General features: G+C 47.3%; 1 protein-coding gene across 1 annotated transcript in view; it reads right to left on the bottom strand.

The window, feature by feature from the left end:
* SCD5 (stearoyl-CoA desaturase 5) overlaps positions 1-25,579 on the bottom strand; it is a 182,027-nt gene that overhangs the window by 66,350 nt on the left and 90,098 nt on the right. The window contains exon 2 of the mRNA XM_066385854.1: positions 8,466-8,596. Coding sequence (XP_066241951.1) covers positions 8,466-8,596 — 131 coding nt within the window. The remainder of the gene's footprint in view (positions 1-8,465; positions 8,597-25,579) is intronic.

A 25,579-nucleotide genomic window follows, 5' to 3' on the forward strand; every position in this document is an offset into this window, starting at 1 on the left:
ATCGCCTGAGTTCCTCACAAGTGCTTTGTGCATCTTGACATTCAAAGAGAATTAACCAGCAGATTTACACAAAAAGCTATAGAAGAGTCAATAGAAGATGAAAATAATCAGATGTGTCTGCCTTTTTAAAAACTTTTTAAAAGCAAGGCTAAAAATTTTCTCTGGTACATGAAGCTCTGTAAATTTTGCCATGTATTAAAATGGCAAAAATTTACCATTTATTAAGATGGTTGATTCAATGACTCTTGTAACTATTGTATCTCTGGAGTTTAATAAAAACATGCAAAATAGCATCCCTGTGACATTCCTGTGACAAGACCTCTGGTTGGTGCTAGTTGGAACTAGACAGGATGACTGAAAAGCCTGGACTCTGACAAACGAGGACCAGAGATGAAAACCAGCTCAGCATCTGATGGGGGAGGGGGGGCAGCTCATGGAGGCCCCCATGTATCCGTTAGCTCTTGCCATTTTATTTAGCATCTTCATTAATGGCTGGGAACAGGGCGTACACATTTTGTTAATAACACTGTTGGGAGGTATGAAATTAAGAGGTGCCGCAGACATCTTTGAGAACAGAGAAATAACAGAGATGGATCTAACGAGGTTAGAAAAATGAATAGAAATGAACACAATGAGGTTTATTTTAGAAAAAAATGCAAATGAAGGCAGCTGGGAGAGGAATCATCCAAAATGCAAAATAATCAGTGGGCTGGAAAACCTAGAAAGCAGCCCCATAAACATGTCTGGCAGGAGAGCAATGGGGAAGAAGCAGCAGTGACAGCGGCTCCCTCAGCCCGGATGGCTGGTGGCAGGGCCAGGAGGGGGGAGCCGACAGGCAGCGCACGGCCACACAGGCCCTTTCAACACCCGTGACCGTTTCTGGAGGCAACGTGAGAAAATAAACAAAAACAAGTGCAGGCATTTGGGCCTTCGTGTCCGTGGTTGCTAGAAAAGAAGTGAGACGGGGCCTCTAAGGTCCCCCAGCTCCAACCCTCTGTGGTTCTTGGACAGGAAGAGACTGGCAGGGGAGAGGGGGAGAGGGGGGGCCCTGCCTGGAACTTCTAAAGATCTTTTTTTCTGATAAGACGGCAGAATGAAGCATTTACCTTGAAAATATGTTTCAGAGTAGCTTCCAAATTAGCAGGACTGCATGTGCAATACATCGTAAACAAGGTTCCTTTCTTTCAATATTGATGTAGAGTCAGATTAACATATGATATAAAATGTGGTTGCAATTTGTTTACAGAAATATTCTCTACTTTAACATGTATGCTTTTAAAAACTCTGTGCCTTTAACCTATATGTGTCTTGTTTACTAAAATTTAATCACCTTGAAATGCTTAGGGAATACATCTGTGGTGCAGAGTGTACCATCTGCACAGTTCCTGCTGATTTGTGGAGGGTCAGGTGAGGGGCAGGCTGGCCCTGCCGGGTGTGTGCTGGGCTGTGGAACCAGCCTCTCCTCAGGCTGCCTCGGGGCATCTCCTTCCCATTCCTGGGAGGCCATCACTCACCTCACCTGCTTTCGCTGACCTAGATCTACAACAAAAAGGGAAATGAGGCATTTTAGGGGGTGGGGCCATTTTAATCTCCACCTTAAAAGGTATATATTTTCTTTGTATTTTTCTTAAGTGGGAAGCGGGGAGGCACAGAGACAGACTCCCACATGCGCCTGACCAGGATCCACCCGGCATGCCCACCAGGGGGCAATGCTCTGCCCAACTGGGGCCACTGCTCTGTTGCAACCGGAGCCATTTTAGCGCCTGAGTTGGACGCCATGGTGCCATCCTCAGTGCCCAGGGCCAACTTGCTCCAGTGGAGCCATGGCTCTGGGAGGGTAAGAAAGAGATGGAGAAGGAGGAGGTGGAAGGTTGGAGAAGCAGATGGGCACTTCTCCTGTGTGCCCTGGCCAGGAATTGAACCCAGGACTTTAACATGCCAGGCCGACACTCTACCACTAAGCCAACCGGCCAGGGAAAAAGGTACATTTTTTATTGGTAGAAAGAGTTGTTAATCCAGCCAGGTAAGCACAGACGAAAAATGCCAAAATACTGTGTGTCTCCTGCAGCAGCAGCAGCATCAGGAGAGTTTTTTTCGCATGCGCGCACGTGCGTGTGTGTGTGTGTGTGTGTGTGTGTGTGTGTGTGTGTGTCTCTCTCTCTCTCTCTCTCTCCATCAGACCTCCCACCTTCACTTGGTCATCCATCAGAATATCTGTCAATACCGCCAATACTAGTGTTACAGAGCGGTATGTATAAACAATAATGCTTTAATGAATCTATAAATCACTATCATCATGAACAGAGAAGTTGCTCAGAGATGGCCAAGCTATTTGTTTTTTCCACTTGACTTCCAAATGTGTCAGGAGGCACCGTGAGGCATGGCATGCAGGCTGCCCTGGAAAACCACACGGGGGGGGGGTTTCCTCGGGGCAGTGGGGCCAGGACGCTTCTACTGCCGCCTGTTCACACAGCAGGAGGAAACCAACAACACCCACCCATTCCGAGAAAGGGAAGGTGAACTGGTGTCTGACGTGCCGAAGAGGGGCTGTACACTGCTGCTTAGGCCAGCGGTCAGGAGAGGTGGCGAGCACTGAGACAGGAGGTCTGCAGCGAGAGCTAGAACCTGCAGAGAAGGCCGTGTGAGGTTAAGGATGCTGGAGCCTGCAGTAGTGTTCTGCCCGGTGTTGTGTTCTCCTAACCAATGGAGAGTACTTGCTGCTACAAACACCCCAGCCATTCTCGAGAGCAGTGCCCGTATCCAGGTCTTCCTCCTCAACGTGCACACACAAAGACCCAGCATTGGGGGTTGATCTATAATCCTGAGTCGGGCACAAAAATCTCTGGGCTCTCATGACTGTGGTCTGAGGCCTCCCATGCACTCCCCTGACTAAAATCTTACAGTGCTTTCCCACTGCCTTTAGAAAAATACCCAGAATCCTTGCAGTGCCGGGCAGAGACCTACACTGGTGCGGCCTGTCTCCCTCTCTGGCCTCTTCTGTGACCATCCCCCACACCCACAGGGACCGGTCACACCAGCCAGTCTTCTCTTCCTGGAACGCACCATACTTGCTCCCACTTTGCTTCGGCTCCTCGGTCTGTCTGGAATGCTCGTCCTTTACCTGTCCTCTCCCTCAGGCCTCAGCTCTAATGTCACCTCCTCAGCGAGGCCTTCTCTGACCCTCTCCTCTAACGAAGTCGCCTCCCTTTCCCTCCATTACATTGCCATATTCAAATTATTCATATTCTTTTGCTTCTTTTCTTTTTTTTTAAATTCTAATTTCATCATAGATTTTTTTTTTAATTTTTTTTTTTTATTCATTTTTAGAGAGGAGAGAGACAGAGAGGGAGAGAGAGGAGAGAGAGACAGAGAGAGAGAAGGGGGGAGGAGCTGGAAGCATCAACTCCCATATGTGCCTTAACCAGGCAAGCCCAGGGTTTTGAACTGGTGACCTCAGTATTTCCAGGTCGACGCTTTATCCACTGCGCCACCACAGGTCAGGCTCTTTTGCTTCTTTATTTGCTCGCTCACCCACTGTGATATACATATTTTGAGGACAGGGACCTTGTCTGTCTTGTTCTCCAGTGCAAGGAACAATGGTTAAGACTTATGTATTTGCAAAATGAAAGGATAAACTGTACACCTTGATCCTGGGACAGGAATTAGAGCACAGCGAGAGGGTGACCTCAGGAGTCAAGTCATCTGTACTTAAATCCCCCTGTTGTCACTCAAATCTGTATGTCCTTGGTCAGGTTACATAGCCTCTTTCTTTCCATTTTATCACCTATCAAAGGAGGACATTAACAGTATCTACTTTGTAGGAGTATTGTCAGATGGCTGACATATTTAATGAAATGCTCATATGTGGTTAGGACTTAAAAACTGTAGTTGCTTTTGTGGTTATATACCTGCCAAAGTTCATGGTCCATCACCATATGATTCACTTGACATATTCACAAATCACACGGTAACTTCCACTTTCTGGTCTGACACGCAAAGAGCTTGGTGGTAGTCACTCCTATTCTCACAACAAGAAAAAGAGCTGAACAAAGTGAAAATCAACAACTCTTCTTTGATCCATCAGAGAATTGAGGTCACAGGCAAACTGCTGCCCCCAAAACTAGAGAGACAAACAGGCAGCTACAGAGAATTACAGCCTACTAGAAGCAGAGGCCCAGGAGCAAAAGCCAGAATGGATAGGAATATTTTAAACTGTAAGTGATGAATTACCGGAGTTTTATTGTGGACAAACTTGGAACTGAAAACGCCTAGAGGGCCCAGTCCTAGGGGGCTCCACATAGTCACGAACTTTTCTTTAAGTGAAAAGAGGGGAGATAGTGAGACAGACTTCTACATGTGCCACAACCACAATCCACCTGGCAACCCCCGTTTGGGTGGATGCTCGAATCAACTGAGCTATTTTTATCACCTGAGGCTGATGCTTGGATCAACTGAGCTATCTTCAGTGCCCAGGAAGACGCTCAAACCAACTGAGCTACTGGAAGGGGAAGAGGGAGAGAAGGGGGAGAGAAGCAGAAGGTCACTTCTCAAATGTGTCCTGACTAGGGATTGAACCCAGAACGTCTGCATGCCAGGATGACATTCTATCTACTGAGCCATCTAGCCTGGGCCTTATTCATGAATATTGCTGTCAGGAGCCCTACCAAATTCTCACCATGAATGGCTAGAAAAATCCCCTTGCTCTTCTAGCAAAAAGAGAGAAGTAACTTTTTTGAAATGTGAGTTCTGCACAGAGCTCTCTGTTCTCCTTAGCAAGATCTGTCCCGAAGAGAAACTATTTTACAGAGCCTAATCAACTGGGTTTTACCAAAGCCTGACTAGCCTGTGGGAAAGGACATACTCAACTCAAGTTCACCACTAGGACTGAAATCTACTGCTCTCCTGGTATCTCCACATCAACAGAATTCTCATATAAAAACGGGATTTCAATGGGAAGAACAGAAGGCCTAATCCCTATTGAAGAAGAAGTCTCTAGGAAAACCTAAAGACAAGGGCAGAGAAGCATCTTCTCAGACTATAAGTACCTCCACCTTTCCCACTGTCGCCTGCTACACAGTACATACATCCTCTATAGAAGAAAGAGAAAAGGGACTTTCAAATGTTTAAGTCCCATTTTAAGAATAACGTTTTTGATGATCAAGATCTCATTTGCAGCATCTAGCAAAAGTCCTACTGATCCTCAGAGATAACCGTGGCATCTGTCCATTTTGGCCAAAGGCATGATCGTTCTGATGAAAATAAAGCAGAAGAGAACTCTAGAAACTATCTCCAAAAACCCAGGGGATATCAAAGGGAAACTAAGTCAGGGCTAGAGGTCAATACCCCAGACTGGCAGGTCACAGCATATTTTTTCTTTCCCAGTTGGTTCTCTTCCTCCAGTTAAGTGGCCTGGATGCTGCACTCTTCCCTCTGGCACAGGGATGCGCTGTGTGGGAGCTGGCCCTGTGCTGATCTTACAGACACCTCTCACTCAGGGCTGAGGGGCATTGTTATGAGACCCCAGACCCATGGAGTAGTGCCATTTCTGCTGGGAAACTGGGGGAATTCTAGTATCCCATGAGGTAGAAGGCTCAGTGAAGGCAAGGATTGTGACTGTTTGCTCATCATTAAAGACACTGTGTTCAGCTCTGTGTCTGCCACATAGCAGGTGCTCAATAAATGTTTGTTAAAGGGGAAAAAATCTACCACAAATGTAGCCCTGGAAGATGTAGGCATAGTTCAACTTTGATGATTTCTATAAATACTTTCAAAAACTATTAATTCCTTTAACAAACAGTCATTGTTTCCTACATCATACGCACTAAATACAGAGGTGAATGAGGCGGCGTGCCAACTCTAATAAAGAAGAGGGGGAATGATATTCACTGAGTGTTCCTATAATCTGGGCACCTCTTATTCATTATTTCATCCTCCCAACAACTCTGTAAGGTAAGTATTACTACCCGGCCCCCTCTGCATATAAAGGAACAGAGACGGGCACAAAGGCCCACATCTTCGAGCAAATGGCAGAGCCAAGAATTTATTCCAGGACCTGGGTCAACAATGTACTTTCTCCCCAAAGGATATGTAAAATTGCTGTGTGATGTTCTCTTATGGAATGTTTTGGTAAGAAAACCTAGGTTCTCAAATACTGAGTTTTGTTTTTTGTTTGTTTGTTTTTTTCCTGAAGTTGGAAACAGGGAGGTAGTCAGACAGACTCCTGCATGCGCCCAACCGGGATCCACCCGGCACGCCCACCAGGGGGCGATGCTCTGCCCATCTGGGGCATCGCTCCATTGCAACCAGAGTCATTCTAGCGTCTGAGGCAGAGGCGGCCACAGAGCCATCCTCAGTGCCCAGGCCAACTTCGCTCCAATGGAGCCTTGGCTGCGGGAGAGGAAGAGAGAGACAGAGAAGAAGGAGAGGGGGAGGGGTGGAGAAGCAGATGGGCGCTTCTCCTGTGTGCCCTGGCTGGGAATCAAACCCGGGACTCCTGCACACCAGGCCGATGCTCTACCACTGAGCCAACTGGCCAGGGCCAAAAATTGAGTTATTTTATAAATAAATAGTTTCACTGGGAAAGGAGGTTTAGGCTCTCAATTTCAAGTTATTTATGTTGGAAAAAAATTCCAACAGAGGTGCTTTGTAACTTCGAGTGTGTAATTAAAGGCTAAAAGTAATAAGTCACCTGAACAAAATAAATGACAATCATTGAGTTAAGTCCTAAATAGCATCAAGACCTAAGTGAGTTTGTAAATTATCATGATTCTAACATCATTATGAGAAACAAAGCACAACACAGAACTAAGATGGTTGAAGTCAGAATAAAATGCAGCGCCTGACCAGGCGGTGGCGCAGTGGATAGAGCATCAGACTGGGATGCGGAGGACCCAGGTTCAAGACCCTGAGGTTGCTCAGCTTGAGCGCGGGCTCATCTGGTTTGAGCAAAGCTTACCAGCTTGGACCCAAGGTCGCTGGCTCGAGCAAGAGGTTACTTGGTCTGCTGAAGGCCCATGGTCAAGGCACATATGAGAAAGCAATCAATGAACAACTAAGGTGTTGCAATGCACAACGAAAAACTAATGATTGATGCTTCTCATCTCTCTGTTCCTGTCTGTCCCTGTCTATCCCTCTCTCTGACTCTCTCTGTCTCTGTAAAAAAATAAAATAAATAAATAAATAAATAAAACGCAGCACAGTTCACACTGCCAGCTGTGAAAGCCAGAAGCTGCAGCAAACTCCTTTGTGCACAACAGCTTCTTCCCTGGGACCCCGGTTCTAATTCCCGACTGCGCTTGAATTATAACCAGCAGGTGTTCAGAATATGAATCATGTGCCCTAAGCAACTTATTGTGTTAGATCTTATTTGCTCTATGAATGCTCAAACTGCAGGAGGGAAGCCTGAAATAAGGATTTGAATTCTCAAACACAAGAACAACTTGGAGAAATGCTTACAGTCAGGCTGTCTTGTAAGGATGGAAGGCCCATTTGCAGAGGTAGACACGTGATGGGCACATCTGAGGGTCGCAGAGAGGCTCCTGGGTCACTGGTTTCCTTGGACCCAAAGGAGTTCTGGGAATTGCAATTACCACCCAATGGGTGATAATTCACAGGGTCTGTACTCATATATGTGCGGAAAATTTGTAAACAAGTTTTTCTCCCTCACCCTGCCTGGATCAGATGAAGAATTGGGAAAAGAGACATCCATGATAAATCCAAAATTTCAGCAGCTCAGAAAATGACCAAGGTGGTGGGAAATGGACTAGGACTGGAATGGCCCTAAAAGATATGGCCCAATTCTAGTGTAGTGGGGACCCTCTCTTATATTTTTATAGCTCCTTGCAATTTTCGATGGTTTTAGAACTCTGGGAGTGAAGTCGTATTTGTATTTTTACAGATGAAGAAACCGGCGATAAGTAAGTGATTTACAGCTAGCAACCATCAGACTCAAATCCTGAGTCTTCCAATTCCATATTGAATAGACTTCCCACTATAAACTTAGAGGGTGACCTCAGGAATGTGTTTTGTAGAAGTAATGGCTTTGTGTCAGACCTGCATTTGCCTCTCCTAAATGATCCATTTTTTAGTCATGTAATTTAGATATGTTCTTTAACTTCATTAAGCCTTAGTTTCTTCATCTGTAAGATGGGAACACACCTAATGCACGGGGTTACTGCAAGGATCAAATGCAATATGCATATAGCATATTCGGCATGGAACTTGGCTCTCATCAGAGCAGGACAAACGTGGAGGGTTTCAGGGCATATTGGGGGCATGAACTCTGGAGAGAGGAATCCCTTTTCCTCCTCTGTAGTTCATAGCATCTCTTGAGCTATGAAGTCCCCAGGTGACATTCTACAGTATGTAAAGCTTCAAGGAAATAAAATTCACGACAGGCAGGGAGCGCTTGGGGCCTAAACACTGAGCCTAGATTGGGTATGAAAGAATGTGCATTCTATCCCCACCTGGAAAGCCATGGAGTTGGCGACAGCCAGAAATATCCTCAGAGGCAGCTTGGCCTTATAGGACCTGTGGCTCCACAAGCGATGGGCACCAGCTGTCACACCCAACGCGGTCAGAAGGAAGCAGAAGTAGGCTGCAAAACACAAGCAGGGAGAATGTCAGCAGATGTCATCGAGCTTTTTAAACGTGCGCATGCTTTTCCTCTCCTGAGCAGGGACCCAGCTGAAATTGTGTCATGGGAAGAATATGCAATGTGAAGAATCAATAACTGGAGAAAATAAAGACAGTTTATGATTTGTAGCTTTCCAGTACCAGACAGAGCAAAGAGAACTCGCCTCGAGAAACTTTGATTTTTGAACATTAATTTTTCTGTACCAAACAAATCTTTTATTTGCTCATGTTTCTTGCCAGTCTTGATGCAAAACCACAAACCACATTTGTAATTTGGTCTTACACGTCCACGCTCTGTGGGGCGGAGATTGAGCTCTGTGTTGCCTCTTAACTGGCACCCATGCCGGGATGAGGTCCATGAAGAGCGTATTTCCAAGGGGCAGAGCTCATTACTATGGCTCCATAGACCTTGGTTTGAAGGCAATCAGGCCAGATCTAAAAATGAAGTCTGGCTCAGGGCCAGTAAGAAAAAACTGACATCAAGAACGGCTGAGATCTATCTTGTACAGATACTCACTTAAACCATCACTATGACCTGGGCTGGCAAAGATGTCCACATGAGAAATTTTTAAAAAGCCAAACCACAGTGGAGCTTATTATTATCTCTAACACTAACAACCTGTGTTACTGTCCCATTTGACAGTTCAGGGACTGGATTTCTGAGAGTTAAATCCTGAATAGAAACCCAGGTTAGCCTGGTACTAGTCTCCACCAAAGGCTGGTAGTCTCCCCAGGTGGTAGTGGTGGTTTGCTCTGTGTATGGAAACAGAGAGGTTATAATTGCACGGTGGAAAGGGGACACACAGGGACCAAAGAAATCATAATTCCTTGACGTTATTACAACCACCATAGTGATTCAAGCAACGTGCCCATACAATGCTAAATGTCTTCCTTGGATTACCTTGTTAAAACACATCAAACATTCACATTGGGTATGTATTATTATTAGTTTCATTTTACAAATGAGTAAACAGAGGCTTAAAGAAGTGAACTAATTTCCCAATGTCACAAAGCTAGGGGGTGTCTTTGCTAAAAGTCAAACCCAAGTCTGTCTAAACCAGCGGTTCTCAACCTGTGGGTCGCGACCCCGGCGGGGGTTGAACGACCAAAACACAGGGGCCGCCTAAAGCCATCGGAAAATACATATTTCATCAAAACACAGGGGTCGCCTAAAACCATCGGAAATACATATTTTATTTAAAAATGTATTGTATAATAAATATGTATTTTCCGATGGCTTTAGGCGACCTCTGTGTTTTGGTCGTTCGACCCCTGCCGGGGTCGTGACTCACAGATTGAGAACCGCTGGTCTAAACCAAAAACCGAGTTCTCACCCTTTACGTGTCTCTTTGCGTCTAGGAGATACCAGGTTTATCTTCACTTCTCTACACTGTCATCCTTAATATTGGATCCCAAACTCAATTTAGAAGTGAGCTCCTTCTTTACTTGGGGGTAGAGCCTTAAACCAGGCTATAGGTAGGTAGGATTGGGCAGATTATCCTACACAATTGCTTCTAGCACTTAGCACAGTCGGGGCCCTCCTTAAAGAACTGCCAAAGAACAAGTGATCAGCTGTGAGTATGTCCCAAAGCAATTGTGAATGGTCCCAAACCAGGACGAGGTCCCTGCAGGAAACCCACTCAAGTATTTCCTTGAGCCTGACCAAGCAGTGGCGCAGTGGATAGAGCATCGGACTGAGACACGGAGGACCCACGTTCAAAAGCCCAAGATCGCTGGCTTGAAGCCCAAGGTTGCTGATTGAGCAAGGGGTCACTCACTCTGCTGTAGCCCCCCAGTCAAGGCACATATGAGAAAGCAGTCACTGAACAACCAAGGAGCTGCAATGAAGAATTGATGCTTCTCATCTCTCTCCCTTCCTATCTGTCTGTCCATATCTGTCCATCTCTGTGACTTTCTCTTTGTCTGTCAAAAAAAAAAGAATTACTGGACCCTAACCTGTGGTGCTGCAGTGGGTCAAGTGTTGACCTGAAGCGCTGAGGTCACCAGTTCAAGACCCCCGGCTTGCCTGGTGAAGGCACATACGAGAAGCAGCTATACTCCCTGCCCCTTCTCCCTACTGCCTTTCTCTCTCTCTCTAAAATCAATAAGGAAAATCTTAAAAAAAAAAAAGAAAAAGAAAATATTACTAGGATAACTTTAGTGTCAATATATTTATACATATTTAAAGAGAGCACAATATTACTTCTTCCAAAAGCCACATCTGACTGATCTTGACCTCAATCAAAGATCAAAATTCAAAATCCCATTGGTCACATGGGTCTTACTTTTGGCACTAAGATTAATGAGTGTCTGGATACATATGGTTTTCATAAACTTGACAAATCATTCCTTACTTGAAAGGTTAAAAACAAAAATCAACAATCTGCCCATAAATCATGGAAAGTGGTAGTAAATAAAAAGCTCTGGCCTCTTTTGTTAATGTAGTTTAACCTTGGCCATAAACCCATGAAATGGGCAGCTATTTTCCATGTCACCCCCCTGGCCTTCACATCTCTATCAATAACTTTTTCTCAACTGTCAAATAGTTAGGAAACAAGTGAAATCAATATCAAAAATATTCAGCCCTGGCCAGGTTGCTCAGTGGATAGAGCATCATCCCAGTGTGTGGAGTTTATAGGTTCAATCCCTAGTCAGGACACCTGTAAGAAGCAACCAATGAGTGCACAACTAAATGAAACAACTAAGTGGAACAAAAAGTTGATACTTTTCTCTCTCTCTCATCATCTCTCTCTCCTCTTTCTCCCCTTCCTCTTTTTCTCTCAAATCAATGGAAAAAAAATTTTAAATACTGTAAAAACTCACTGTGACCCTATTTTGCCAGTGGATTAAGGCAATGAATATTAAGTGCAATGAAATGAATCCTATGACTCCATAAAAAAACACTGGCCAATAAGAATCATCCCAGGCCACATTTCCCAGGCAAGGCTTTACCACACATTATGACACTGTCTTCTCCTTGTTTGGGAGCTTGACTATTTCAGGGATCACTTAACATGGTTGACTTGTCCGTGCCTGGGAGGAGGGGCACTGACTACAGGTTTGAGTCAAAACCTGTACTGAGCAATAGTTTTTCATGGTCCTTCTTCTGACTACGGGAATATGGCCATGTGGCCAGGACTTGGCCAGCAAAGTTATTCTATGTTCCCGGAATCGGGACTAAAGACCTGATCCAACACTTCTTTCTCTTCTGGCTGAAAAACTAAAGGTCACATATGGAGGAATAATTGCAATAGTGAAGAATGAGGCCAAGAAAAAGAGGCACAAACGTGATGGAGATGCCAAGAGCTTCAGAGAGAACCGCCTCCATGGAGTCCCTGGTTGCAGGCCCTGGAGCACTACAGTTCTTTGGACGCTGTGAGCCTTCCCAGAAGTTCTCCTAACAACCAGTTCCATTTCTTTGTTTAAGCCAGTGGGCACTGGATTTCTGATACTAAAATTCTGCAGAACCTCTAAGAAAGAAAGTGACCTTCTGGTCAGAGCCCAAATGAGAATAAACTGCAAGAACCTTGGGTTGGATATAAGAATTTATGGGGCCCTGGCCGGTTGGCTCAGCGGTGGAGCATCGGCCTGGCGTGCGGGGGACCAGGGTTCGATTCCCAGCCAGGGCACATAGGAGAAGCGCCCATTTGCTTCTCCACCCCCACCCCCTCCTTCCTCCCTGTCTCTCTCTTCCCCTCCAGCAGCCAAGGCTCCATTGGAGCAAAGATGGCCCAGGCACTGGGGATGGCTCCTTGGCCTCTGCCCCAGGCGCTAGAGTGGCTCTGGTCTCGGCAGAGCGACGCCCCGGAGGGGCAGAGCATCGCCCCCTGGTGGGCAGGGCGTCGCCCCTGGTGGGCATGCCGGGTGGATCCCGGTCGGGCGCATGTGGGAGTCTGTCTGACTGTCTCTCCCCATTTCCAGCTTCAGAAAAAAAAAAAAAAAAAAGAATTTATGGGCTGTTCTATTAACAGAAGTCCGTTTTCCAATTTTGACAAAACTAATCTGAGAGGTTCCTAAACTCTCTTCTATGATCTTTATTGAGATTAACTTTTTGATGGATGCTGGCTAGCTGGTATTGAGGTAGTAAAGTATTCAGACACAGAATTGACAACTTGGAAAAAAGAAAAAGGAGTAATTAGCAGTGTTAATGACTTTCAGATAAAGTAGCTAGATAAAAAAAAAAAACCCAGATTCAGTGGGCAAGTACAGATAGATGATCCCTGACTGGTGATGGTTCAACTTAACAATTTTCAGACTTTATAATGGTGAAAAAGAGGTATGCATTCAGTAGAAACCGTACTTGAATTCTGAGTTTTGATCTTTTCCAGGACTAGCCACATGCGGTAGTGCTCCCTCACGAGGCTGGGCGGCTGCAGCGAGCCCCAGCTCCCAGTCAGGCACGCAGCCACGGGGGTAAACCACTGACACTCTTCAGCAGACTGGATTGCCAGCAGTTTTTGGGTATTTGGTTTTGTATCCCATCAAGTCTACAAAATGCCTGTCTGTGTCTCTTATTTCTAGTGAAAAGAAGAGAAAGGCAATTACTCTTGATATGAAATTCAAGAATATTTGCCCAACTGTAGGTTAATGTAAGTGTTCTAAGCTCAATAAAGGTAGGCTAGGCTAAGCTATGATGTTCAGTAAGTTAGGTGGTGTATTAAATGCATTTTTGACTAATGATACCTTCAATTTAGGAAGGATTTATCAGGTCCTGACCCCGTCGTAAGTTAATGAGCATCTGTGTACTGGTCTGAATGCAAACAAGAGTCACTGATTCTGGTTAGCTCAAGCCAAAAACAAATGTTCTATAAAGACACTGAGTAGCCTACAGAACTCCGGGGAGGGGGGTTGCAGGACAGCTTTGGTACACGGCCTCCAAGACGGCCCCAAACGCCCCACCTCCTGGTACTCATGGTCTTGTGCAGTCTCCTCCCCTGAGTAACCTGCTTCTAACAAACAGGAGTTTGAAAAGCAAATGACTTCCTATACAAATGCAAAGTATGGCAAGAGCTGAGGAGGAAATGATCAGAATAGTACAGGATTAAAAAGGAGATAATTTCATTTTTAGAAACAAGAAAAAACTCTGCAGAGGAAGTGAGAATTAAGCTAACCCCTAGCAGGGGTCTCAAACTCAACTCAGCATGTGGGCCGCAGAGCAAGATCACAGCCGTTTGGCGGGCCGCACTAGGTCTACAAAAGGCAACTGTTACGCAACACTTTTCTCACTGCAGTTGAAAACAGTCTGCGGGCCGGCGGCCCGCGGGCCGCGAGTTTGAGACCCCTGCAAGGATGAGGAAGAGGCAAGATTCAGGTACAAGGACCAACAGGTGCAAAGCCCCAGGCTGGAGAAAAGGATCTAATAAAAGCCCGAATCTGACCCCCTCACACCCACCAAGACAGCTACTGTAACACTACAAAACAAGCAGAAAATAATAGGTGTTGGTGAGGACGTGGAGAAACCGGAACCCATGTGTACCGCTAATGGGAATGCAGAAGGATGCAGTCACCCTGGGAAAGTTTGGAGGTGACTCAAAAAGTTAGACACAAAATTACCATTTGATCCATCAATTCCACTCCTAGGTAGAGACCCTGTTGGGGTTCAGAAGGAGAATCCCCAGAATGTGCCACCCTGGCAGGCAGGTGACTTTCAGCTGAAGACAGTTGAGGCCCAAAAGGCTCAGGAAGAGATTTCGATCTCCCCTAAACTGCCTAAAACAACATACGGGTAAAGGAAGAGCACTGCCACCACAGACATCCACACGGAGCAGGGCGAGGCGGGCGAAGGAGCCAGGCAGGGCTCGGAGACCCAAGTCCGCTCTGTGTTCCGCTGTCTCTGCCTGGGACAGCAACTATTCAATTTTCCATCTCCACGTGAACTGCCACTTTTCCCCTTTAAAGTCCCAGACTCCTACCCCTTCTCCTTTGTTCAGAATGGCATAGAAACCCCAACTGCCTGCAAGCCTTCATATTCTTTTTTTTTTTGTATTTTTCTGAAGCTGGAAATGGGGAGAGACAGTCAGACAGACTCCCGCATGCGCCCAACCGGGATCCACCCGGCACGCCCACCAGGGGGCGACGCTCTGCCCACCAGGGGGCGATGCTCTGCCCCTCTGGGGCGTCGCTCTGCTGCCTGGGGCAGAGGCCACAGAGCCATCCCCAGTGCCCGGGCCATCTTTGCTCCAATGGAGCCTTGGCTGCGGGAGGGGAAGAGAGAGACAGAGAGGAAGGAGGGGGGGGTGGAGAAGCAAATGGGCGCTTCTCCTATGTGCCCTGGCCGGGAATCGAACCCGGGTCCCCCGTACGCCAGGCCGATGCTCTACCGCTGAGCCAACTGGCCAGGGCCAAACCTTCATATTCTTAATCGTTCTTCTCCTGTTAATCTATCTTACATTAATTTGAATTATTAGACCATTCAAAGAACCTAGAAGGAAACAACCCTAAGGAATTGAAAGCAGGGACTCAAACAAACGTTTGTTCACCTCTGTTCACAGCAGCATTATTCACTGCAGCCAAAGGCTGAAAACAACCTAACTGTCCACCAACGAATGAATGAATGTGGTCTGTCCAGATGGAATAGTATGCGAAATGCAAGTGGAATGGAATTCTGATACATGCTGCAGAACATGGATGAACCTCGAAAAGATTATGCTCAGTGAAATCAACCAGAACAAAAGACAAATATTGTCTAAGACCACTTATATGTGGTCCCTAGAAGAAGCAAATTCATAGGACAGAGAGTAGAAGTTACCAGGAGAGGAGAGGAGGGAGAAATGGGGCGTTGCGCAAGGGGACAGAGTTTCTGTTTGGGATGATAAAGTCTGGAGATGAACAGTGGTGATATTAGCACAACCCTCCGAATGTACTTGATGTCGCTAAATTGCATACTCAAAACGGTTAAAATAAATTTTATGCATTTTATGCTATGTATATTTCACAATTTATAAATTTTATGCTATGTATATTTCACAATTTAAAAAAAAAATCCTGTGTTTGAAGCCCAGAGTGAGGCATAAGGTCAAGAACAGGTTTAAGGGGCTGACCTGTAGGGCCGGTTAAGCAGGTCTTGGGAGCCACACGGCACCTACTCTGAGAGCCAGGGAAGCTGTGAAAGGCCTTTCAGCATGGACGGATTTAGAAAATGCAGAGAGAGCCGAGGAGGGAAAACAGTCCCCACCCCAAATCAATCCCTCCTTCTGATACTTTCTCAAACAACCTTTTGTGCACCTTCAAAAACTTTCCATACATAATAAGATCATTACAACCCTTATTACAAGAGTGATAAGATGAAAAGATCAATAGTCATGAACAGAGTGCAAAAGGAAGTTGGTTTCCTTAAGTCCTTAAACCAATGCACAGTAAAACTCCTCTTTAGAGAACAGAACGCACAGCACTGCTTAACAGAGTGTCAGAGGGAGGGAGAAGGGAGCCTCCTCTCGCTGAATGCCTGCACAGACTGTCACTTTACCTTTACGAATGTACCTAATTTTATTGTTTTGCTCCCCTGAGGTAGCTATCATAATCCCCATTGTACAGATGTGCAAATCTGAGGCCCAGAGCCTTAGGACCTCATGACGACAGAGCTGAGGCCTAAACACCACATCAGTCTGGTCCAGGACTCTTCCCCGGTGCAACGGTTTCCAGCCTTGGCTGACCATCTGGACATCACCAGGGGTCTGAAACAGAGGCCGAGGCCCACAGAGCAGACTGACTCCGAGATAAGGCCCGGGAAAGCAGGCAACTCCCTCCACGAGTGACTCTAATGCACAACCAGGCCTGAGAAACTGCTGCCCTATAAAGTTCACCCTCTTTTAGAGACCACCTGGTCCTCTGCCCTTAATACACAAGCGGAGAAACTGAGATCCAGAGAGCACTACACTCTCTCCAAACCACCCAGACGCCGACCCCTACGGAGCCCCTGGGACCCGTGGGGCTCAGGATCAGAGGAGGACCAACTTTCACTGTCACGTCTAGTCTGGGCTCTGTTCACACTTCCTTCTCAGCAGCTGCCTTTGATACTGCGAGCTGCCCTGCAGGGCCTGGACAGCGGAGCCTTTGATATCGGGGAACCCGGCAGGCACGCAGTGGAGCTCGGGCTGTTAAACCCTGCAGAGGACAGGAGAAGCACGCAGACTGTATTCCACCAAGGGAAGGACAGAAGTGGGGGAGCAGGCAGAGGCTGAAGGCTCCCGGGCATAAGGGCGAGGCTGGGGTGGGGGTGCTGCGATAGAAGACACCTTGCTCGGAGACCTTGCTTTTTGTGCTCAAGTGTTTTGGAAAGTCACATTTAGGCTCTGGCCCTCTCGTCCTTCCCAGGTTTGGGAGATAGATAGGGACAGGCCAAGGGACCCACAGATGGAGAGATACAGGTAGAGTTCCCTATGTCCATGCTTGCATATGATTGGCAGCACAACATCAAGGTTTCAATGGACCTGGAATTGAACCCCTGGCAGATCACTTCTCAGAGTGACTTAATGTCGAAACCTTAAAAGAGGTTTGCAAAACATAAGCCATCGCGTGGTGAGCGGTGAGCACTGGCATGTGTTCTTGTCCCCCGTTATGAATGTCACCCCACTGCCACTGTAAAGTATCCCTCCCCTGACAACCCCTCTGAAGACACCCCCATTTGCATCACTCTGGTAAGTCCATGGCTCTCCAGAGGGTGGGCAATTTTGCCTCTTCTCCCCACCCGGGATGTTTAGCGAAGTCTTCAGATATTTTTAGTCCACAATCCAAAGCCTGAGGGTGCTACTGGCATCTAGTGGGTAAAGGCTAAGGACGTTGCCAAGCACCCTACAACGCCCAGATTGTAGGGCAGTTATGATAACAGAATTATCATAACCAAACTGTCAATGGTGCCGAGGCAGAGAACCCTGCCCTAGTTTCTTAAAAAAAGTTCTCCTTGAGAGCTTCCCTGTTCATTCTAGTGTGACTGCACCTGTCCTCACTTCCTCGCGCCTTTCTGGTTTCGTGGGGAGCTGCAGGAGTAACTTGTCTCTGAAATTACTTAATGAACAAGCTGAGAACAAGGGAGTAGGATGAAGAATGGACAGCATTGTACATCACAGTTCTTTTTTTTTTATTTTTTTTTATTTTTTACAGAGAGAGAGAGTCAAGAGAGAAATAGACAGGGACAGACAGGAACGAAGAGATGAGAAGCATCAATCATTAGTTTTTTGTTGCGACACCTTAGTTGTTCATCACCTGCTTTCTCTCATATGTGCCTTGACTGCGGGCCTTCAGCAGACCGAGTAGCCCCTTGCTCGAGCCAGTGACCTTGGGTCCAAGCTGGTGAGCTTTTGCTCAAACCAGATGAGCCCGCGCTCAAGCTGGCGACCTCGGGGTCTCGAACCTGGGTCTTCAGCATCCCAGTCTGACTCTCTATCTACTGCCTGGTCAGGCACATCACCAGTTCTTAACGGGCCACACGCATCACCAGGGCATCTCATCTAAATGCAGATGGTGCCCCCCAACCCAGAGCATCCCATTCAGTAGGTCTGAGGAAACACCCGGGAATTTTTATTCTAACAAGTTCACAGGTGGTGCTGCTGCTGCTGGTCCAGGGTCCCAGAGCGTTTAGTGACCAGCCACTTCCAAGAGGACCTGACTGGGGGGCTGCCAGTGACAGGGCAAGTCCCTCTATGGCCACTCATCTCATGAAATAGCGTTTCAAAGAATTTCAACTAGACCTTACAGCTTCCCTTAAACGGTTTGGGTTTACAAAGTTTGAGATTCTGAGGCAACTTCCTCTTCGGTACTATTTTAACAATTCTCTGGAAAACAGAACATTTTCCTAGGAACTTGGAGACTGCAGGCTGAGAAGCACAGGGCTCCTCTTTGCTAGAAAGGCCTCAATTCTACTACACTGACAATAATCAGCAGCCCTGCTGTGCGATCCCCACTTCCTTCCACGAAACCACCTCCTATTGTGCTGCACGAGGGCTGCAGGAAGGTACGTTCTCCTAAGGCTTGGATCTTTAAGCAAGTGCACACATTCTCTAGGAAGACACAGCAAAGGAACAAGAGAGAAGATACATTTCATGCATTTTACACTTACTGCCTATCTTCCTCAGGCATCCTTCCCGCCTTCAGTTAAGTCCACTTAGATTGCTCTAAAGTCCTAGGTAAATGCTGCTTTTCCTGGGTGGTTTATGGCTTAACTGACAATTGGGATGAAAGTCATAGCAATCACTAAGAAACACAAAATTATACCTGACTTGTTACTACTCTGTTATTGCACCACGCTATATGTAATTCAAAGAAAAGAGGCAAGAATTTGGGCCTTTCCCAGGACCTCAGTCCGTATATATAGGACTTGTTCCAGACACCCAGGCCAGGCCAGGCACCCCTGTTAAGATGCTCGCTGGCCCTCTGTTTTCCCAGTGTGGCAATCATTACATTGTATTTAAATAAGGACGTATTGGTCCAACGCCATCTTCCCTTCTAAAACATAACGTCCAGGAAGGCAGGGACCATGTCTGTCTTTCCATGTATTCTCTGCTGGTACCAGTGTGACAAAAGAAGCTAGAGAAAAATACACTGCCACGCTGACTGGTCTCACTGTAAACTTCATGACCTCTAACCTTATTTGGGCTTTAATATTATCCAGCAATCATATTACATTTCCCTGTACCATAAGCGCTCCCTCTCTCTTTAGACATCTATTTCAGAGCTGCTCCAATCACCTCGTCTCTAACACCTCCTTTCCCCTCATCTGGTAAGTCTGCTCTGGATCTCACTGAGAGAGCAGGACCTCCTGGGGTCCACCACCTCCACCCACCACCCGGCACCTGGTGTGCCCGACAGTTTCTCCATTACGACAGCTCCAGCTCCACCCCCGTTGGGGCTGGCCCTTCCTTGGGCTCCTCATCCACTCCATTCTACTCAGCTGCTCCGCCGCTTTGCTCTCCTCTCTGCATCACTGGTATGCCCCTCCATGTCATTCCCATGGCCTACGACAGCAACGTTGTTTCTCTCGTGTTTAAAAACAAAGTTAGAAAACCTTTCTCAACCCCACTTCCTCATCTAGATCCTATTTCATTTCCCCACTCCCCTTTACGGCAAAACTTAGTGGGAAAAAAAAAAAAAAAAAAAAAAAAAAAACCTTGGTGAACAGATTTTCTCTTAATCTCAGAATATAATTCCTCACTTTCCATTCTTTTAAATCCACTCAGGTGTCTGTCCTTCTTCCCTAATTCCTAATCCTGTGTAGCTCCTACCCCGGACTACACAGGACAGATGTGGTCTCTTTGCTTGTGGGAAAATTTCCGGAACATATTAAACAAATCCTTATGAGAACAAGGAAGGAGAGACAGGTGCTACAGGAGTCCCTGAAGGATGAGCTCATGGAGGGACAGCATTCCAGACAGGAGGAACGGAGTAAGCAAAGGCATGGGGGTGTGAAGGCCTTGTGTGTCCAAGCAGTGGCAGGCGATTTGGTCTGGCTCCTGGGAAGGGGTGTAGGGTAATAGACAAGAGAAAAACAGGCAGGGACCCTACCAGGATAGACTTATATGAGACTAAGATATGACAGAGTTGATCTTGAAGACAATAAGGTACTACCAAGAAACTTCATATCATCAGATTTAGAATGACAGACCTGAAGCGTTGTGGAAAGCAGATTCAGTAGACAGCAACTGAGGAAGTTTTGCTGGCTATTCTCCATGAGCCTCTGCAGACACACGCCCCACCTTGTTCACACTGCTGGGCTGCTTCTGGTGCTGCGCTGGCTGCACCAAAATTCAGAGGAGCTCTGAGATCTATACACATATTCTATGTAGAACCTTATACTGACAAGGCAGGAGTTCACAACTCTGAGGTCCCAAGTGCTTCAGTAACACAGCTATGGGAGTGATGGACAAGGACAGTCTCTCTCCAACAGCTGTCCTCACAAAACACCAGATCCTGGGAGACTGCAGACGCTAATCTGACAGGTCTGAGCAGAACCAGAGATTCTGTATTTCCAAGGTAATGACACCACCGTTGTCCCACGGACCACACTCGGAGTTGCAAGGCAGTGAGGTTCATTAGGACCAAGGAAACCTAATTTCTGCTCTTGGTTTGTGATGCAGGCAAAAGGACCGTTAGTGACAGAGCCCGGGATAGAGGTCCCATCTCCCTACCTGCAGCCCTGTGCTCGCTCTTTTTGCTATCCTTTCCTGCTTTCTTCAGGTACAGTGTGAAATAGTTTATTTCACGTAGACTTTAAAATTTAGAAGATGAGACAAAGACTGCCTTCAAAGCATCACAAGAACAATTCTATAATATATGACCACAAGAAACTGTCTAAAGAGCCACGGCTGAGGCTGAAGATCATCTGTGGGTCGGAGTGCCACCTTCACGCCCTGCGGATAAAGGTCCCTTGACAAGAATAGAATTTAACAGAACCTTAAGAGCTCCTAGTCATCATAGAATGGTGTTGACAGCCTTTCTCCCGAAGAACTGTATGTACAACAAGTTGACCAAACTGAATGGTTTGGGGGCAGGAAGGGGAAGAACTGTTTTCTTATTTCTGAAGAAAATGCTGTAGACTCACACTGTTCTGGCATCTGGTTGGAGTAGCCACACATGTAACAAGTATTATTTGTTCTGTATCGGAGCTGCCAATCATTTAATATTTTACTTACTAAAACTGCAAAAAGCAAAATAAAATCAGTTATATTATTACATGTCAGTATTTGCTCAGCATGAACCAAAGCTAATCCTGGACAGATAGCTGTTCAGAAGTGTAAACTAGACTAGGGTCTTTCCACCACAGCTTACTATTCCCTCTAGGATTTCTTACTTTGTTCTCCAAAGCCTCTCCTCCTCCCTCAAGTAATACAACACTTCTTTTGTGGAAGGGGGAAAATCATTCATTAGGCGTGGGAATTAGAGCTTGCTGTAACAACTCATAGAAAATGCAGGCTCCTTACCAAACAAGGAAGGAGTTCACAGGGTACCTGTGAATTACCTACCTGCCACTTCCCAGCTGGTGGGGAGGGCACCATTTTACTCTTTCTTTGTCTCACTACTCTCATCTGTGAAACAAACAGAAGACTATCTCAAACAGTTGTTGTGAGACAAATGAAAATGTGTATTTTTTTTTTATTATTATCAATAGGTAACCACTGCCAGGCTGAGGCTGAGTGACCAGGAAGCAGGGCCATCGGGGAAAAGATGCTCCAGGTTTCAACAACGACTGCTTCTTCCCCTGACCCCCAGCCCTCCCCGGCCGTCCCCGGCTCTCTGGAGTGAATTCGGGAAACAGAGCAAACAGACTCAGAGTCCGTGATTCAGGATAACTTCTGCCACCCATCCCTTCCATCCCTCAAACACAATTAGCAAAACACAATGATCGAAATTAGAATTAGACGTAATTACGCACAATGAGAATAACTTATTACACTATGGGTAAAATAAATTGCTTTTTCATTAATTATTCAGTTTTGATTTTTCTCTTGGGCAATAAGTGTGTGTGTGTGTGCATGCATGTGTGTGTGTGTAAGAGAAAGATGTGTGTATACATATTTTATACTGCTATAGCTATGTGCATGCTCATTCATGTCTCTGATCATAAATGGAAAACTGTAATATCAAAAAAATGTTGGTCCCTCTGAAGGAAGACTAAGATTAAAAACAGCACCCAAATTGGTCAGTTTGGGGGAAATGAGAAAAAATAATAATTTCCAGCCTCAACATCTGAAATACCTGGGTAATTATGGGTCATGTCATCATTTCTTTTTCTCTCTCTCTCTCTCTTTTCTAGCAAGCACCTTCTCTAATGGAACTAAGACCACCAGTGGTTGAAGCCCAGGCCCCAGAGGGCTAGGCGGGACTTAGCAGACACTTCGCCAGCCTGGAAGCACGAAGGCTGGCTCAGGTTCTAGGGCACCGAGCGCCGAGCCCTGAAGGCGCATCTTCAGGAAAAGTCCTGACAAGGAAAGCTCATAGCACCATGTTGTTCTATGTCTGAGACAAGAGTTAGAAATTATAGTGATAATTCGAGAGAAAGCCTCTAGGAGGCACTGCTTTCTCGCTGTCCCCACTTCTCCCGAAGAATCCCCTCCTCCGCCTCACCCTCCCTCCCGAAGAACCCCCTCCTCCTCCGCCTCACCCTCCCTCCCGAAGAACCCCCTCCTCCTCCGCCTCACCCTCCCTCCCGAAGAACCCCCTCCCCCGCCTCACCCTCCCTCCCGAAGAACCCCCTCCCCCGCCTCACCCTCTCTCCCGGAGAACCCCCTCCTCCGCCTCACCCTCTCTCCCGAAGAACCCCCTCCTCCTCCGCCTCACCCTCCCTCCCGAAGAACCCCCTCCCCCGCCTCACCCTCTCTCCCGGAGAACCCCCTCCTCCGCCTCACCCTCCCTCCCGAAGAACCCCCTCCTCCTCCGCCTCACCCTCCCTCCCGAAGAACCCCCTCCTCCTCCGCCTCACCCTCCCTCCCGAAGAACCCCCTCCCCCGCCTCACCCTCTCTCCCGGAGAACCCCCTCCCCCGCCTCACCCTCCCTCCCGAAGAACCCCCTCCTCCGCCTCACCCTCTCTCCCGGAGAACCCCCTCCTCCGCCTCACCCTCTCTCCCGAAGAACCCCCTCCTCCGCCTCACCCTCCCTCCCGAAGAACCCCCTCCTCCGCCTCACCCTCCCTCCCGGAGAACCCCCTCCTCCTCCGCCTCACCCTCCCTCCCGGAGAACCCCCTCCTCCGCCTCACCCTCCCTCCCGAAGAACCCCCTCCTCCGCCTCACCCTCCCTCCCACAGAACCCCCTCCTCCGCCTCATCCTCCCTCCCGGAGAACCCCCTCCTCCGTCCGCCTCACCCTCCCTCCCGGAGAACCCCCTCCTCCGTCTGCCTCACCCTCCCTCCCGGAGAACCCCCTCCTCCGCCTCACCCTCCCTCCCGAAGAACCCCCTCCTCCGCCTCACCCTCCCTCCCGAAGAACCCCCTCCTCCGCCTCACCCTCCCTCCCGCAGAACCCCCTCCTCCGTCTGCCTCACCCTCCCTCCCGGAGAACCCCCTCCTCCGCCTCACCCTCCCTCCCGTAGAACCCCCTCCTCCGCCTCACCCTCTCTCCCGGAGAACCCCCTCCTCCGCCTCACCCTCTCTCCCGGAGAACCCCCTCCCCCACCTCACCCTCTCTCCCGAAGAACCCCCTCCGCCTCACCCTCCCTCCCGGAGAACCCCCTCCTCCGTCCGCCTCACCCTCCCTCCCGTAGAACCCCCTCCTCCGCCTCACCCTCTCTCCTGACCAGAGAAGGGCCTCCCCAGGCTCCGCATGAACGCAGGGCATTGGGACCACACTTCTGCCGTCTAGCAACCACAGGCCAAGATAAAGATGCAAAACGCTGCCAGTGAGAAGTACTTGGCTCCCCATAAGGAAAAAATGACAAAAACACAATCTTGCAAAGTAGATTTTTTTTTTTTTACCACACTAACGTTTCTGCGTCAAATAGAAAAAAAAGTCAAAACTCTAATAATAACTGCATTCTATCTTGACACCATGAAATCCCTTTCGAGTCTCTGATTCGTGAGAGCATCACTGAGGCAGCCTGACCTAGCTCACAAACTCTGTTTTCAAGGGTTTCCATCACGTTTTCATTCCTTCCAAATCTCAATTGCTGTGAAAAACCCAAAGCAGCGTTTCTGTTTGTTTTTGTCTTGCAGCACAATCCAGGATTAGTTTCCTCGTCTTCACTGGCTTTGATGCATAAAATCCAACCTAATTTTAATAAGTTTACTTTAAAAATGTCATCCTTCATTCCTTCTTTCCTCTGCGATTATATACGAGCACCTTTGGTGGGCCTGGTTCTCTGCAGGGTCCTGAGCATGGGAACAGTCGGCAGTCTTCCCTGGAGCCTCCTGGCCTCCCACCGCTCACGCTGAAGCCCTCAGGCTGTAATCAGACCACCGGTTTGTTTGTGTTGTTTTTTAAAATGAGCCAACAATTACAATGAGAGAATTTCAAACTTTAAAATTTCTATTTCTGAAAAATGAAAACATCTGGCAACACCAGGGCCACCTCCCTTTCCAACATGGTAACTTTCTACTGGAACTAAACTTCCCTTTCCTTTAAACAGTCACCCCGCTCGCCCTCGCCCGCTACACACAGATGCATTAGGAATGAGCCTGTTCGTTTACTACCCGCTGGGCTCCTGACCCAGGGCACAGCTGGGCTCCCTTCTCCATTAGGCACAGTAGACACAGCACCAAAAGCCCACAGTGTGTTTTCTTCATAAGAAAAACAAATGAACATAATGATAAATACAACTATATATACAAATAAATCCAGCCTACATTATATTTGTCTTATACATACCAACACAGCTGTAAAGTATAATTTCTAATTTTTTTATGGTAGAAGGGACCCACAATGGCAAAGGTATACACGACCCTGAGTATAGCTGAATTCTATCAACTCCTTACTTGGAAAACTGCTGGAGAGAAAAGATGGAAGCGTTCACCCTGTCTTTTTTAGAAAGAACTATAATTCATTTCCAGTTGATGAGGGAAAGTTTTTCTTTACTTTTTTTTAGAAAAGTGCCTGCTAATAGATAAAGATTTGGGGGGAAATCACCCTTCTGTAATCCTTAGGTGTCTAGATGCCTGCCCCAACCCTCCCTTTGGGGCCCACACCCTCAGTCCCCCAACCACTGGCTGGCACTGTTAGTACCTAACAGTATCCAATGCTTATTTGATAAAGGGGCACACTGTATCCAATGCTTATTTGATAAAGGAGCACAAAGGCCTGGCCCTTTGCCACAATTTGCAACATCTCTGAAGGACCACCCAGTTCCAGAGCTGCCCACACTGTGGGCTGAGGCCTCTGTTACAAATGCACCGAGTTCAATGTCTCTCTGCCCTGTCCTGCCGCCCTCGCTTCTCACAGGTGTTACCAAGTGAAGCCCCTGTCAAACCAGCACACAAATCTGCATCTCAGTATCTGTTCCCCAAAGAACTCAACCTAAGCTTCTAA

The sequence above is a fragment of the Saccopteryx leptura genome, chromosome 5 (assembly GCF_036850995.1).
Source record: "Saccopteryx leptura isolate mSacLep1 chromosome 5, mSacLep1_pri_phased_curated, whole genome shotgun sequence".
Lineage (NCBI taxonomy): Eukaryota > Metazoa > Chordata > Mammalia > Chiroptera > Emballonuridae > Saccopteryx > Saccopteryx leptura.